Source organism: Hesperophylax consimilis, chromosome 8 (assembly GCF_061612785.1).
Source record: "Hesperophylax consimilis isolate HC1 chromosome 8, BYU_Hcon_1.0, whole genome shotgun sequence".
NCBI lineage: Eukaryota > Metazoa > Arthropoda > Insecta > Trichoptera > Limnephilidae > Hesperophylax > Hesperophylax consimilis.
The window spans coordinates 24343102-24361871 of record NC_142843.1 but is presented as its reverse complement, the minus strand read 5'-3'; the positions used below and the strand labels follow the sequence as shown (position 1 = coordinate 24361871).

Below are 18770 nucleotides of genomic sequence, written 5' to 3'. Positions count from 1 at the left end.
GCGTATATACGGGCGCAAACAAATGATTTGTCTTAATATTGTAAAGCAATTTTTATCTAATTTTTAATCTCTAATTTTTTACCTTGCAAAAGCGTATTTAAACAAAATAAATTAATTAACGCCATCTGTGAACACGTAGAATACAACGAGCGTTGCGTTTAACCTTAAACAGCCTTTTCAAATATACTTTTATCGGCGTTGGTGGTGTAATGGTCAGCATAGTTGCCTTCCAAGCAGTTGATCCGAGTTCGATTCTCGGCCATCGCACATTATTTTTGCCATGTTTTGTTTTTTATGCAGGTGAACTTTAGTAACTACTTAAGTTATTATTGCAGGAGACTCCTTCGAAATTTGTGGTCAAAAAAATTAATTAGGTACTTACCTAATTAAGCATTTTAAACCTGTACCTGTACATACATTACACAGATTATTCATAACGTTAAAATATGTTTTTTGCAATTTCAGTTTTCATAAAGTACCCACATAAAGTGATCTTTAGCATACATTTTTTGCAACAATAATTAAATTTTTCGTTTTCATCGCTTTTTTTTTAAACTTCGTATGTATGTATATTCATTTTAGGTTGATTAAAATGGTCAGAAATATTCTTTAATATATCGGTTCAATGAATTCAAATTTGCTTTGAATTTAAGTGTTATTATGAAAACTGTAACAGATTGTTTGAAGGATTCATAGAAGCAATAAAGTAGGTATATATTAACCCATAATAGTAACCATAATATTTTTTACAGAAAAATTGATGTTTTCAAAATTTCATCATGGGCTGATGAAAATAAATTATTTTTAGAAATGTGTCACTCTGTCATATACACGTTAGAGAAATCCCATCAAATTTGATTTTTGTATTAAAAAATCTGTATTTAAGAAATAAAAGATTGAATTCTTCTCTAATTATCTTTGTTTTTGTCAGTAGGTATATTTATAATAATATTATTCTGACTCATATAATTCAGATTTTTAATAAAATACCATAGAATAAATGATTCATCAATGTTTTAGTTAAAAATATTATTATATTTTATATTGAAAAGAAACACGTAAAAAAAACATTTTTCACGAACATTTTTTTGTATAAATGTTTTTTTTTCGTTTTATAGCAATATTATGTATATTCTGGTGTACCTACTTACCCAGGTAGATTTTAATTTGACAGCAATGTTGTTTTAATAGATTTAAGATTATGTTTTTTTTTTGTAAAACTCCAAATAAGTATGCGTTCAATTATTGTGGTTGAGCAAAAGGCTATGAACCATTACTACAGGTTCATAGTCCTGAAAATCGCATTTGCCATAAAGTGAATATTTTACGCGAAATTCGTCATTTTTAAGCGAAAAATGCGAATTTTATCATTTTTACAAGAATGACCTGACAATCGCTATTTTCGGGAAAATAACCGTGAATTTCCGTATGTTTCACGCTATTTTCTGGTATAATACACGGAGAAAAACGTGTATGGCTAATTTATTGACATCCTATTAAAAACGTGATGGCAATCCATTTCCTAATAAAGTATCAGTCCATTCCGAATATATCGGAACACGTGTTCATGCAGATGTGCTTTTCCTGATAAATATAATTCCGAAATGCCACAATATTAGAAATATTACAAACACGTATTCCGCCGTCCTCGTAAAACATTCGCGTTTTATTAATACTTTGTTAGGAAATATGTCAATCCATTCGTTAAATAATACAAATTATATGATCAGATTTTTAATAAAAGAGCAGTATTCTATATCGGCAAGTTTTCTCCGTGTAAAATAAAAAAGTAATATTACACAATCTAAATCTTTCTTTGTCCATGGTTTAACAAGCTTGAATACATCTTGAATAGCCGTAGAATTAAACGAAGCTACTCGTAACTTCACGAAAACGAAGACGCCGGTGACTGTCATTAATTGACCATTTTGTAAAAAAAGAAAGAAAATGATAACGGCGCTCTGACACTTTTTGCTCTAAAATTAAAAAAAAAAAAAATAACATCAATCTTGGTGCAAAATACCTCCGCTTTTGTTAAAAATTAAGCAAATTTTCAGGTTTGTAGACAATACATAAACTACATTACTATAAACTACACTCACTGACGGTCAGACGTAAACTTTCTGACGTACTGCTTCTACACAAAATTATACATGCATCAGTTGATACACCAAACATTTTATCCCAAATTAACATCAATATACCATCAAGAAAATCAACAAGGAGGATGAAAGACATTTTCTATATTAAAGCCTACCACACAAATACAGGATGTTTTTCCCCCTTTACCGCGAACATTAAGAAATTATAACATTATACATGGCTCTAATAATGGAAAAGACATTTTTAATGACCAATTTAAACACTCATATTAAGCTGATATTGTGATGAAGCCCTTTATTTAAAGAGAAGCAACATTGTACCTACCTAATCAGTGTCTCACCAGTACAGGTGTGACAATAACAAATTGTTTATGAACATATTTGTATTTACATTTTACCCATTCTTATTTGTTATTTACTTCTGCATATTTAGCTTATTCATTTTGTTATTATTATGTATTTAAACATCCATGTATATAAATTTTTGGGCACCATGCCTGTTTTATGTACTTAAATAAAAATAAATTACATAATCTAGATAATATAATTTTTACTGCTTATCGGCACATTACAGATATAAATATTGATTGATTGAAGGTACTACAACAGTGCTGATAACACACATTACAAAATCACACTTTTTATTGATAAATTACGCTGATTGTTTTATTAGTTCCGACGAAGTGATATTTTTCACGAGCATTATCATAGGCGTTGGTGGTGTAATGGTCAGCATAGTTGCCTTCCAAGCAGTTGATCCGAGTTCGATTCTCGGCCATCGCACATTATTTTTTTATTATTGATTTTATAGTGGCAGTTAATATTGAGAGATTTATGACATCTCTTTTATCAGGATTTTTTTTTAATCAAAAAAAATTAAACTTACAATACTTTTTAAAAGACAAATAATTTTGTTTACACGTCACTTTAGTCCGTCAGTAAATCCCGATGTTTTGTAGACAATTTCCACATTTGTGATTTTTCTTTAATTAAATTAATACTGCCATCACAAATAGAAATCTCTTTAGAAGAATTTTTTTCGAAAAATTCCTTTTTGGTGAATTCCTTCCTGCTCTTTTTAACGTAAACACTAGCTAAAGTCACCGGTGTTGCCCAAAGTTTTTGGAAATCTCATGTGGGTAGTGACCTTATTTTACCCATGTTTTGAAGGTCAAGTGTGCAAAATTTCATCAAAATCATATATTTTTTTAATGTAATTTTATTTTTATTATTTCTTTCTTGTGCTTCAAGATTGTCTGTCTGTCATCAAAATTGTACCACCTACATGTAAAAGCCCTCTGGGCGTTAAATAAATAAATAAAATAAAATAAATAAATATCGGATTGAAACTGTAGATTTGAATAAAACTCTTCTTCTTATAAATAGATTACCTACCCTAAATTCGTTCTAATTCAACATCTTAAAAGTGTTTCAGTTGGCGTTAAGTAGTTATTATTAGCTAATGTAAGTGTCTTGGCAGTTAGTTATCTTGTCAAGGTTGTTTACATACTACTGTAATAAAGTTATTATACCTAGTCACTCATAACACGAATCTATATTTACACATCGTTTATTTTTTGACTAAGATTAAAAATGTCTCGATTATTATCACGAGCGTTGGTGGTGTAATGGTCAGCATAGTTGCCTTCCAAGCAGTTGATCCGAGTTCGATTCTCGGCCATCGCACATTATTTTTGCCATGTTTTGTTTTTTATGCATGTCAACTGTAGTTACTATTTGTTATTATCAATATTTTATATTTGTATGGATGTATTTCCGAAATATAATTTTTTTATGTTTATTTACATATACATATATTTTATTTATATATATATATATATATATATATATATATATATATATATATATATATAAATAAAAATATTAAATATATTTAATATTATACAATCGTACAACAATCATCGATATTTAATAAGAAGTAAACATGTAGTAAAACAATTTATTTCAACAAATGAATGTAGATAATTACACAAAATAACAGCAATAATTATAATTGTTTTCTTCGTTAGTTTCTAATTAAATTTAATAATAATAAATAAGTTTTATGGCGGCAAATTAAAAATTTAAGTAGGTACCAACCCACTTATAAGCAACAAGATTAGAGATTAAGTTTAGTAATGGTTTTAATAACCACTCCACATAATATTTTGTTAAAGAAAATAAAATTTAAAGACCTCCTATAAAGTTAATAATATATTTTTTAATAAGTTATTAACGAGCTATGCTACAAATATATTCAGATAGAGTACCATGATGTAGCAACTTCGACAGATTTTTTTTTCAATTGAATTTTTTTGGTAATTGTTGTATATATTATATGGAAAGAAAACGTCTCCGAATGATCATATGATATTCCTTAGAGAGTGAGCGATGCCATCATAGCCATCAGCGCCATCCAGATGAAGGAGTACTTCAGAGATGTCGCTGAATTCGGTTCCTCACTGAAAAGCGAAAGAATAATAATATATTATTTCAAATTTGAAAACATTCAAACAAAATTGTATGTACAACATGTATAGTATATACTACATACAGGGTGTATCGGCACGTACCCGACAAACTTTAACCAGCTATTCCTTAGCACATTTGGAGTAAAAAATGTTATAGGCACTTTGCTGTCCGGTAGCATTTTTTTTTCAATTAAAAACAAAAAAAGTAAAAATTTCCACACTACATAACTGTCATTGGCTTTGCTTTTCGTGTTCAACAGCTGTTATAAGCAAGTATGTCGAAAAGCGTCTTCGCTCTTTCGCACACACTAAATAATAATAGTTAAAAATGAGACCGAATGGTGCCGTGCCATTTCGTTGTGATTGTAAAAGTGCGCCAATATAGGTACACACGTGCATTATTCAATGGAATTCGAATAAAATATTGTCAGATGGGTTTTCAAACTTTGCCAAAGTATAAAACAGTGGTGACATGTAGTGAAAATATGAATAATAATTTTTTTATTAAAAAAAACGTTACCGGACAGCAAAGTGCACATAAGATTTTTTACTCCAAATATGCTAAGGAATAGCTGGTTAAAGTTTGTCGGGTACGTGCCGATACACCCTGTATACTACACACAGGTAATTCTCATTTTGTGGGTAAATAATTTGCCAAGGACTAATAAATTGCACGTCCCGCCCTGACTAGACAGTTATGGACCATGGATATTTTGTATGCCTTTCTTGAAAGAATTAAGTTTTTTACGGACAAAATTGTTTATACATAAATATTCTTATTGCGTACGTACGGGCGCAAACAAACAATTTGTCTTAATATTGAAAAGCAATAAATACCTTGCATAAAGCGTATTTTAATAAAATAAATTAATTAACCCCATCCACGTGTTCATAGATGGCATTAATTAAATTATTTGATTAAAATACGCTTTTTTGCAAGTCATACATTACAATATTAAGACGAATTATTTGTTTGCGCCTATACCTAAGCAATATGAATACGAATAAATATTTTGGCTTTATAAAAAGTTAAAACTTTCAAGAAAGGCATACAAATACTAAATTGGATTTAATCATCAGCACAACTTTTTTAAGCGCCCTTGTTTTGATTTTCTGACAAAAACGGCGTTATACAAATAATCCAATCACTATTATTATTATTACAATATTGTATTTTTACTACTTTCTTATCAGTATTAAGTGTTTACATTCATATTACTTTCTAACGGGCGCCAACATATTGTCTCAATATTGTAAAGCGTAGATTGCAATAAGCTTACTTTAATAAAATAATTTAATTAACGCCATCTACGAACACGTAGATTATAATGAACGTCGAGTTTAACCTTTAGTCGGGTCTCCAGCGATAACATGTTTTATAAAAATTCCTACAAAAACCAAAAACATTGAGGCAGGGCCACAATGTTTTTGTTTTCCGTGGCATAAGAAAAAAAACATCATCATAAGGCATCCGTAAATACCCAAAATGTCCAACGAATTTTTGTCGGGGGAGACGTGCCTTTATCAAAACATACTTTCAGTTTTGCATTGAACATTGAACACTAACTATTTATGAAAAACCACGTGATTACCATACGTTAACCGAAATGTTTTAGTAATTTATAGAAAAGGGTAGTGTACAAAACCTTTCCCAATTATGTATTCTTCCTCTCCCTTTATCATTCCCCATGCAATATTGGAGTGCTATAATACAGTCCCATTCTCTATCTAAGCGGTTGGATCATTTACAAATAATATCAAACGGGAACACCATAACCGAATTGAAACAACGAACCTTTAAATTAACATGCGGTAGCTGTAGTTACATTTTTATATTGATCTAAATTATAGAAATCTTATGCGATCATTAATGCTATTAATAATTATGAAGTATTTTATTTAGCTGCCAACACCGATGCTCCGATTTTAGTATGTAGGTATACCTATGGATCGGTATATCGCGCGACTTGGTTGGAACGTCGAGCTTAGCACTGCTTGGAACATGATCCGTATCCGTCAGAAGCTTAAATATTAGTAATATTACACGTATTGTCTCCGATTTTAATAAACATCAAACTACTAACTCCTTGGGTGGTTAATCTATGCTGACTAATGTCATCGCGAGATCGTGAAATTTCAAAATGCCAACGACAGACTGTTTTTTTTATGAATTTTTTTTTTGGAGCTGTAATTTAAAAGTTGATTTTTCATAAATTTTGCACCTCAATCTAGGTGGATACTAATTTTCAATAGTATTTGTTTAGCTGGAGTCAATGCACTATTCATGAAATTATACAAACCGCTGAAAACACTGTCCTGGCGTTCAAAAATTCCTCTTGTAATACCTTACCAGACTATTTTAGATTGATTATCAATTAATAACGTCAACATCCCTCATCGCTCGATGGAAGTAACAGTCCATATTGATAAAATTATGCGATTTACGTGTATTTCGATGAGATGGAAGTACGTAATTAATCACGTAAACCTCATATTTGACATTTGATACTGCTAGCGCCGCCGTGTCTAAAAACGGAACTAATCTGCGGCTTATACCCAGGGCTTTAGCCCGCTAAATTTGATCGAGGAATGTCGCACAGGATACGGACTGACTGATTTACCGGGCCTACATGTAGGTATTCGGATTCAATCTTTATTGCCGTCACGCCATTTCGCTCGACCTTGCAAAATCATTAATACTGTCATTAATTTTAGGTAATGGTTGAGCAAGGTTCCGAAATTAAATATCCCTTGAGTTTAGACTTACATAATTCAATTCTATGTTTGTGAGAAAGCAGTATGAAACAATATACGATTAAATTAAGTAATGGTATGCAATGTTCCTGGGAAAATATGGTGATATCATTCTAGCCTTCGAGGCGGAATGTAGAAACTAGACAACTACATATTTAAATACTTCAAAAGATATTATATATAAAAGAAAAAGCCATCAATTTCTACTGTAGAACAATCACAACTCCCAGCCATAAGGACTTTATATAAGCCTTGTATAAACGCCAGTATATCACATGCAAATCACGAACGCATCTATTATGCACCTACATAAACATCCTTATTCCTTGCTATTGACACAACTACTTCTATTCTCCGAATTATTCATTATCGACTTATTTCGTAATCATGCCCCATTCAATACTAACTTTTTCGTGTCCCATTCAATGCTAAAATGTTCCTAACCATTCAACTTTCGCAATGATTCATAATTGTTACAAATAATATTTTTCACAAACTTATTATTTACAAAAAATACCATTGCTCGGTTCATTACGAATGCTATAAAGGCTTAGTTTGGTTTTGAAATAAATTGATTGACTGACGTGCTTTATTGATGGTACATTATTCTATTGAATTTATTGAACAGGACGACTACTCACAACCAAACGATATGATAATGTAAAAAGCCATTTTAATGGAGGTTCTTTCCTCACAATGCGAAAAGTTTAAAAAAACTCCCCAAACCACAAACAAATTCTTCGAAAAGCTTAATAAAAATAGCCCAGCTCTGCTGTTTATAATACAGTATTAACCCTCCTTATCAAACGTTATGTTTAATTGCAAAAGGAAACCCAAGGGTTGACTTTTTCGCTTTATTTTATTCACTCTGTACACATTTAAATTATTCTTTATACCGAAACCTGCATCTTTAGATCAAATCTGAAATCTAAATTTCACAATTTTTTTCTTCTTTTTGCATTAATTTAGCTTTTATCATCCAAGGGTGTATTCAGTGCCATCGATCCAATGGATGGACTTGTGCTATTGATTTAGTGTAAAAGCTTCATTCCTACTTGAATATTTTTTAGGTTTATGTATAATGCATAAGACACACGTAACATGTTGGGCGAGTTCATTTCTGACCTATTGGTTCAAAAATCTTGGGGTCTTGAAACTCAACTTAGGGTTCAAGGAGTTAATATCGTGTGAAGTTACGTGTAAAATCAATTCTTCATCAGCGTGAATGACTATGCGTGTTTGCCGTGTTTTATGCCACCGTTCTCGCTAGGTATAACTTTCAGGGTTCCAACGAAATTAAAAAAGTTTGTTATTTACCATATGTATTTTGTAAAAGATGGTTTTATGATTTTTTACATTTTAAATCTGTCTCATGACAATACTGAGGTCAGCGCTCTGGTATTGATTGGGTATCAACTTCCTCGTGTGTCTAAATATATATTTTTTTTAAATATTGGTAACTTGACGTTACTTACAGCATGGACGCACTCGAAATTGATGACAATGATTCGTTTAGTTTTACGAACACAATTTCGCATATTGTCTTTTAGAACCCAAAGTTGAGGTGTTGTCGTGAAAATGTACAAACGTGGATAGGTAAATCTATCACTTTATTCATTAAAACTTTAACATATTTATGTATAAATAAAGTATAATATTAATAAAATAACTTATTTTGGACACCACTTTATTGAGTATACATATAATTTAATGTATAAACCAACAGGTTTCATTCCGCTGGAACCTTATTCGAGGTTTCATAAAAAATATACAAAAATAATCACAGAATTACCGGTTGGTTTGTACATTAACTTATAATTTATATACAATAAAAGAAGACAAAATAAAGTTATTTTATTAAAATTACGTATGTATGTTTTTCTTTTATATATTCAGTAATATTATTATTTAATTTATAAACAACAAGAATATTTACGCAAAAAGTAACAATGCTTGGGACTTCTTGGCTACTTACACAGAACTATATATATACTATCTCATATTTACAGAACAGCAACTTCGTATTTTTATTGTCTGAAGAAGCTAAATTTCTTGAAAGCTATGTCTGCCAAATTTTTTCATCTTTTCTGGATTTACAATTATTTCAACATACCTTTTTTAAGTAGGAACGTTATTTCCATTGATTGTTCATTTGTTAATTAATTAATAAAAAAACTCCAAAGATTTCTCCACATCTAGGGTGAAGAATGGGATGGCTTATAATAATTAAATAAAGTTTAAAAAACTGACTACAACCCTGAGACTATCTTATTCCTTCGCGAGAAAGCCACCATATTTATGAAACACACAGTTGAAAATCCACTATACATTCTCCTACCCTAAACTTATGTTTTACCAATACAAGGTCATCTGATTAAAGCTACAAAAGAAATCACGTTTCACCCTATAATAATTTATCACGATAATCTGCGAAGGTAGGAACAAGTTTCATTACTCTTTTCAATGATTTTTCTTTGTTCGCCCTGACGGATATTCTTGCCAATTCAAAGAAAACGAAAGAAATGACTCCTGAAAATTGTTTATGATCACGAGGGTAAAAACTGTTTATACACGTTCATACTATTCATAATTTTAAATAGGTGCATATTCTGATGGTGGATGGGTTTTGTTGAACTCTTTTTGTTATGAAAATTTGATGAACTAGTGTTTATCGCATGAGAACCAGAGTAGAATTAATCAATAATAATTATAGTTAATAACATAATATTATTTTATACAAAACGTTTCGTGCAGTTTCATTGTTGTAACACACATATCCACACAAACATTATCAAAAAAATAAAATAAAATCACAATGAATTTTTTTATTGCTTATTCAATGACATAAATACTTATACTAGAAAATTGGCCAGTAATAAAATTATTGAAGATCGATACAAAAATACATGCCGCTGATACATATATATCTTAGTTGGTTGATGGTTGTAACTTCTTCCTCTCTCATAAACGACAGAAAAAAACTCTCAGCAGCAGGACCAAAAAAAATCATCTGATAAATCCATTGTAATGTTGTCTCACTCTTCATCATAAATGACACATGAGCAGGGGAAATAGTTACAATGAAGCTCTTGATGGCTGGACCGTTAAAATCGTGGATAACATTTGATAGATCCGTTGCAACACTTATAAACAACGAATTGACCAGAAAACTTTCAACGGAATTCTCCCTCTTTCTGACAAACAACAGTATATGTATACGTAACAGACAGGTTACGATGGATCTCTCGGTGATAAGACAATGATGAAATGATGGTCTGTCCTAACCTCTCTCTAAAGTCTGAAGACAGATAAGAATATAATGACTTTTACATCGTAACCTCTCTAAAACCTAAAGTGAGGTTAAAACAGAATTATTAGTAGTAGAACCACAATAATTAAAAATAATTTATCCGTTTTAACCTTTCTCTAAAACCCAAAGAAAGGTGAGAACAGAACTCTCAGCGGCTAAACTATAAGTGATAGATTACAGGATTCCAATGACTCCGCAGGCGGCCCTGGCCCCCGCGTTGCCCGTGGTCTTGGAGTCGGGGTGGTTGGTCCTGCCGAGGTCATCCTGTCCCCCATGCACCACGAGCGCCCTGCCGATCACGTTGTTGGGGCCGGACAGGGAGATGATGCTATCTACGATGTGGATGCGCGCGATGCGGTCGTTGCCAGACTCGATGTTGCCGAGGTCACCTACGTGGCGGTTCTCGTCCTCGGGCGCGCCGTGGCTCTTCTGTTGGGGGTTGAAATAATTTTATGTTTATAATGCGTAGGTATCAACTTCACCTTTGGGATCTTTTTGGGGAAAGAAAGGAGTGAATCTGGTTTTGGAAGAAAACCATATTATAGGATGGAGGAAACCATTCCACAGTCTAGTTGTTGAAAACGTGAATAAGTTATACACCCAGTTTTGCAACTTGAGCGTTGAAAGAGTTCTATTCAAGGTCAGCAGTGTTCTATTTTTTATATTTTCATTGAATGTATATATATAATATTTACCTTGTAGGGGTTGAAATGGGGTCCAGCAGACAAGCATCCTCCAGTGATGTCTCCCTTGTCATGGACATGGAAGCCGAACAGGCCGCCGGGTAGTCCCAGGATGACGCCCTCCACGGTGACGGGACCTCCCTCTCTCTCCTGCGTGAAGGTCACATTCCCGTGCACGGTGTCTCCGACCAGCTTCACGATGGCCCTCTTTTCCTGATTGGGAGCATTGTTCTGATAGTACGGCTGTGCAACGGGCCTCTGGTAGAAGCGGCTATCTATCTGTCCCGGGTTGTTCAGTACCACCGACCTCTGATAGTCTGGCTGGGGCTGATAGAAACGGTTCGCGAGCTGTCCCTGGTTAGTTGGTTGGAATTCGTAGAAGGGCGTCGGCAACTGTTGGACGCTGCGCTGGTATTGGGGGAAAGGCGACGGCGCGTTGTAGTGATACGCTTCGGGTTCGGGGGACGGTTGCCATTGCTGCCAATGCTGGTGTGAGAAAGTCGGTTCATTATCCGCCATAGCAGAACTCTTTGAATGACCACCGATTTACCACCTGCATGCCTCTATCCAAAGCTCGTGCATTGAATTTTCTTGGACAGCAGCGACCACCAGTGAAAAATGGCACACTACCAGACAGGCCACTGTTAAAGGAATATCGCTGACAGCACTGTAATAACCTGTCCATCGTTCTCAGAAACGACGTATGTACCAGGAGGAGTTGCAACTGAGCTCTCAGCGGTAGGACTACACACATAGAACACAATCAACTATTCAAAAACATTGCCACTCACACATATCTCAACAAGCCTTAACTCATAATACGCGAAATTTACTTCATTAGAATGCCTGCATTCTTATTAATTGTGCCTGGAATTGCCATTGACTCTCTGAAACATTCATTGCGTACCTAATCATTCCATTGATATTGGCAGATTTTTTTTCTTCAAAAAAAATACATATATATATAGCGACGATACAACTACTAATATTGATTCCTGAAAGAAAACCTTTTTTTAAATATAATGTACGAAATTTACAAAATGTCAGCAAAATTTTTAATTCAAACAGCCAAGTTTTTTTTTATACTTAACTGTAATATATTTGTATCTAGAAAGCAGGACATTCAAAACACAAATAACTCTATGGATCTTTACATCTGCAATACATTTCAGCCATAACACCCATACATTCTACACTCTAACCACCTAACCTCTCACATTCCTTGTCCAATTAAATATTTATAACTAAATCTGAATTGTATAATTTATTAATATTATGAAATATTTCAATCTGTAAATTTCACCCGCCATAACACAAGAGCACCCCTGCATGGCGGGTGAAAAACACTAAATATCCACTGTAAAAATTTCAGCACAGTTAATTTTGTAGTTGGCGTCCCTAGCATATATTTCAGGTATAGAAACAAATAAATAAAAAATAGTTCGTTCGTTAGTTCAGTCAGGTCATGGATAGGCAGCCTGCAAAGTTGAATAGACCGTTAAGCAGTGTAAAGCAACAGCATCGACATTATTGATTGATCAACAATGTCAATTTTGTTGCTTTATACCATCTTTATGCAGAGAGACATACTTTGAGGAAATCAAAATCATAATATAACACACAATATTTTCTCTTCTCAATATTCAAACAACAATAATTATTCATCGAAACACGTATTCTTCCGAAAAATCTTTCGCACTATAGTCACTTGGTGGTCGCTCTGTAAAAAAATAGTTTAGATTTTTTTCATGCGGTAACATGGTAATGTCAGTTTTTTAGTTGTGTGACATTACTTTAAGGATGAGTGAGAATATAAAAGCAGCATTTGAGCAGGCAAAAGGATTGCAATAAATTCTTCTTGCAATTTGGCGCATTCCGGAAATGTTAGCATTGGCAGGACAAACAAACGATTTTGAAAAAGCAAAACAAAGACATAATTGAATACAAAAATGATAAAAGTGATAATCACTACGGAGTATCGGCGTTTTCTTTCGCGTAAGTACATGCTTTGTTTCTTATGCTGTTTTCAAAATAGTTTAGCGTATCACTTTTGGAGAATAGAGTTTTTGAAAGGTGCGAATAATAGCAGGTGCGGTAAACTTAACTTACGAGTTTGATTGCTGAATGGTTTCCCGAATTATAAGGAAATTGATGCATGAGTTCGAATCCAACAAACAACTAACGTGAAACGTAATCAAATTAAGGTTTTATACGGAATCTATATATCCAATCAAAAGTTTGCAACTAGAGGGTGGAATTGTACCTACGCTATCTAATGATCAACATTTTAATTTTGTGGTATTTATGTATTTTTTTAATCTGCTTATAGATTTTTTTAAAACACACTTCACCCAAAGAACTTGTACGACAAGTCTTAAAGCATTTGCACAGCCGTAAAAATATGAAAACAATAATATTATAGTTGCCCTAAAAGCAAGAGGGAACTTTAGATATTTGATAGAAATGCAGTATTGGTAGCTTCACTTAATAATTCCTACCAAAGTGAGTAATACTTGCCCAAAATGCCCTTTTGTTTTTAGGCTAATGGCGACGATATTGTATTGTGTTTAAAGAAATATTTATATCACTTAGTAGGTATAGGATTTTCGTAATCATTATTACGCGAGTCAAACAACTACAATATTAGTCAACTATAATTACGTGTTAGGTATCATTGTGCTATTATTGACATTAACACAACGATGGAGTTTGAAGTTTGGATGAAATAACACTTTATATATTATGCATGACTCACTTTGACGAGAGTCGTTGGGGGATTCACAAAGCTATAAATCCTAATTAATACAGACAAAGTATATGATGTATATCTCCAGAGAGGCAATAACAAATAAAAATTTAGGTTGAAACTATTGAAAATTAGGTATTAAATTTTTTCAGCAATTTTACATGGATTGGTATCAAGTAGAACTACAAAAGCATAAAAGTATTAGTAGAAAAAATAGGTTTTACAATGTACTTACGGCTTGCGCATTGGCTAATGCGCACACACCCAAAACCAAGAATACGAATCGTAGCATTTTAATCTGTAACAAATAAATTATTATACTTTAGTATCGTTTTCCAAAGGTCAATTAAAATTAATACCAAATCCGGCCATGATTCAATATGAACTTTAAAAAATAATGCCAGATATGAACAGGAACTTTAAAATATATAATTTATTTCGTAATGAAAATTTGCATAATATTCATGATGGATACCATAACCAACAGAGCTTAAAAGCTAATTCGATTCTAATTACATAATCCATATTATATTATTTAACCGCTCAGACGTAATGTGTGACCGCAATTTTGACAATCTTGTTCTAGATTACCTCGTTAACACATCAATATATCGATGGCCTATTTGGCCCATTTCATTTACCATAATATAGGTTAACGAAGTATTTTATCATGTCCTCAATAATAGTCATTTTTTAAATATGCATACAGGTCAAGGTGGTGACAATGATTATGTACCATTTCTGAAGTACGCAGCAATTTATGGTTCTTGTTTTTCAATCCACTCTAGAAACACGAACAATAAAGATCAACAACTGGTGTATCATTGCGTAATTACCACAGTTTTATATTGACATTGAAATGATTAAAGCTAATATCTAATTGATTGTATTATTATAATACAAGATATCACATGTATGAAGTGAGAATCGATGTGAAACTATTAGATTGTTAAAAAAATTCACTTGTAGAAAACACTTTGTGGTTATACATAATTATTATAAGATTGTTAAATGTTTGAAATCATGAAAGAGTGTTATATGTTCGGTTTAAGTATCGTTGTAGTTAAAATGTTTTTGAAAAAAAAGGTGTTACAGTAAACAGAACTAAGCAACGTTGAAACCGATCAATATTTGAACGATGTTTTACTACGAAACGTTCGCCGAAAATACGCTCTCGACATATCAAGTTTACCTATAGCTAACAGGTCAGGCGACATCATAGGTCAACTTAAAAACAAACAGCTGGTGATAAAATAAATAGGGACATCCATCTGTTTAAGAAACTCATATGGATAATTAATTAGAATAGTGAGTTTATCTTCCGTGGTACAAGAATAAATGCTTGCGTCATTTAGTCATTATTTATTTTCGGTTTTGACATTTTTTTAACGATAACACTGTTGCGAAAAAGCAGTGTTTTGAAAGAGCGGTGCGAACTAAAGATTTCCCCTTTTCACAATGATCCTCTTCCGTACGTGTTATTTCTATGAATTCAAAACAGTAACTGTGAGTTTTCACAATCACTTCTCGCAATTGAACTCGTTCGTTAACGAGTACACAGAGCCTGTATGCTGGTTTCCTAACCTGCAGTGTAGGTACTTCAAGAATGCATAATGCAATACCCACATGACATTACACTAGACAGTGGACACCTTAAGATCTATGAAGACAAATATAACATCGATGATTTTCTGACTATGCTTAACTTAAGATTTACAGTGAGGACAATGAAGACAATTTTAGCATACTACAATGTTAATCATGCAATAATAATTTTAATCTAAAAATAGTTCGCAAGAGAGTTCTCGTGAAAATTACCAAATCGTAGAATTGTGTAATAGATATAAAGCGCAACAATAGGAATAGGAAGAAGTTTAATCGTCTCGTAAATTTTGATACACATTTCTAGACTCGGAACATTTTAAAATTGCTCAATATGCTTGAGAACAAATAAGATTAGACATTATTTATTGTTATCAAGTTTAATTTGTAGAAATCCATTAAAATTTTAAGTTTATCTTTCATAAAAGTTTTACAAACGTCACGTGTTTTATTTTTAGCATTATTTGTAGGAATGAATATATACCATAATCATATTAATTACTAACTCTATTCAATAAAAGTAACCTTTTTAGAATGAATTGATTTGATGAATTAGATGATTTACTTTCAAATATGTTTTAAATAAACTAACCAGTGGACGTTCACCAAGTTTTTCGATCAATACACTGTCACATAGGGGCCAAAATGACAATGACTCCTCGTAGCTATCGATCAATATCAATATTGTACATAAATGTTCCACTTTCAACCATAAAAAATGTACTCCGACTCGCCTGACTTCCCTTACAAAATCGGAGTATACTTTTAAAAAATATATAAACAAAGAAAGATAATCAACAATTATTGTGCATTTTTCTACCAGTGTCGTTAAAAATTGCATTACGTACCTGCATTTATAACCGAGGAGGTTAAATATATTTTTATAACATTGCGCATTGGTCTGATTTCACAAAGCTGATGGAAACCTTCACGAAACTAATTTAAACTAATCCTTTTCATTTTAAACGTAACTAATATTATATACCTTCATCCTTCATCCAAGGCAACGGTATTTAGAAACCAAAGACAACAATAGTAATCTAAAATCGATTAATTCCGCCAAAATTTGTTCCTTCAACAACAAACAATGACATTAACTATTCACAACTCAAATCTAATTCGTATTAGATATGGCAATTGAAAATTACATCATTAAAAATGTCAAAAACAATATGGATTAAAGGTGGTCTCTAACGATGTTTTTGGAAAAGCGATTCTATAAAAGAATTTCAATAGATATGTGTATTGTGTAAATCTTTACTAACTGAATGCAAAAAAAAATACAGAAATCAATTTGAGATTTTCGGAACATCATCACATTAAAAATAAGTACTGACAAATTTTTATCGTGTTTAAAAATACTGCTTGTTTATCGTTCGTACATTATTATAGTGTTTCAAAATTAATATTATTGACGCAAGTTAAAAATTATTTTTACGAATTTTAAATAATGAACACTCGTTTTTTGCCACAATGTAATCATCACTTAATATAAATAATATATGTACGCAACACTTTCAATACACCCTAAAATATAACACATCCACCACGGTCATCTCACTTACCCTTGTTGCACAGATTCTTACAACTGACTGAGGAGGCGGAGATGAATCTCAACCATATAAACGGTCGGCCTCGTGTGGTGCCGGGCGCTTTAATAAAATCAAGTCACTCTCAAATCAGATCCACCCAACGAAAAGTTATCTTCCCAGTAACTTGAGAATTCCTCAAAAGTTTCCGAAACTCATCTAGGTGATATTCCACATCCAAATGATAGTTAGTCCTGTTTTACTGAGAGACAATGCATGCCTACTTGAAGTGGATTTGCTGAGAAATTTGCCTTGTACATAAACCTGATTTGCACCGGGTCCCGTGTTGCATAACCTGTACGCGGGTTTTCCACACACTACCAAAACATATCATATCAATTCTGAACTCATTTCAAACTATTTACCATAAGAACGAGAGTGAAAGAGACCGGTATCCTGTGAATTTTGGAAGTGTAAAGCACACAATATGTTTGTATGTCCCACCAAAAATGTTCGAACGGTGGTATCATGAAATTTGAAATTTTTTAGGTCATTGCAACTAATTTCAGGTTGAACCGTTTATTTCTTTATGAGTTATGAAGCTTTTGAAATACCCGTATAGCAATGTGAAAAAATTATTTGTTTCTTGTTTTTCAATTTTTCAATAAGAGTACAGTGTGTAACTCGGGGGTAGACGGTAGTAGACAAGTTATAGATAAAGTTAAATTATTACATAAATATTTACTAAACAGGGACTAACAAATACTTAAATCGCATATTTTAATCGGGTGGGCCGTTTTTTAGGTAAGGAAGTACGTAACAGGTGATAGGCTCGGTGCAGTAAAATTGCAACAACGATTATAATAAGGCATAATAAAATAAATAAGACACTTCATATTAGTTAAAATGTCAACTGAGTGTTGATAATTCGGGGTGCCACTATGTTTACTGCGAAAAATGAGTTGTCATCATCGACAAAAGTCGTCAAAAGTCGTCAAGGTTCAATGATAATAATTACTTTATTTATTAATCTTCATTGTGTTAGCCGAAAAGATATTGCTGTATTACCTACTGTTAATAATTTATACAATTACTGAGAAATTCGCAATTGATTATTGACATTCAAGATTTCAACAATAATTATTCAATTATTGAAGACACTTTAAGAAACCTTGCCGGGGCGCAGCTTTACCAACTGAGCTAATGGGACTCTATCTAGGCAAGGGTCCTGAGTTCAAGTCCTATATGCGACAGTATCTTTTTCTTATATTTCTATTTCAAATTTGCGTTTAAGAATCGCTTACACTGTCTAAAATAATTAATATTACATTTTGAAGTTTTATTCGTTATGTTATCCCAAAGATAAATTATTATTCAATTTATTTACAAACTGGTTGATTTAACAATCTTAAATTTAACAAATTCATTAGATTTCATGTAATCATGTAAATTGTTACGCATACTATCGTATAAATTATACACACCTATTGATGAATTAATTTAGATGAGACAGGAAGCAAAAAAAATACGTTCCTTTTTTTTACCTACAACTGACCTCCAACTCTTCCAATGC

The 18770-nt window shown here is 32.4% G+C and overlaps 1 protein-coding gene across 5 annotated transcripts in view; it reads right to left on the bottom strand.

The window, feature by feature from the left end:
- Window positions 1–4118: 4118 nt before the first annotated feature.
- LOC149421769 (superoxide dismutase [Cu-Zn] 5-like) overlaps window positions 4119–18770 on the bottom strand; it is a 40808-nt gene continuing 26156 nt past the window's right edge. Inside the window, exons 1-5 of one of the 5 annotated variants that reach the window (XM_089635085.1) lie at window positions 17234–17330; window positions 14302–14364; window positions 11333–11806; window positions 10816–11066; window positions 4120–4564 (exon numbers count right to left, since the gene is read on the bottom strand). In XM_089635085.1, coding sequence (XP_089491211.1) covers window positions 4480–4564; window positions 10816–11066; window positions 11333–11806; window positions 14302–14358 — 867 coding nt within the window. In that variant the 5' untranslated portion in view covers window positions 14359–14364; window positions 17234–17330 and the 3' untranslated portion in view covers window positions 4120–4479. Of the gene's footprint in view, window positions 4565–10137; window positions 11067–11332; window positions 11807–14301; window positions 14365–17233; window positions 17331–18770 lie in introns of those variants that run through there. The other 4 variants (XM_089635087.1, XM_089635086.1, XM_089635088.1 and 1 more) reach the window with 4 other exon arrangements.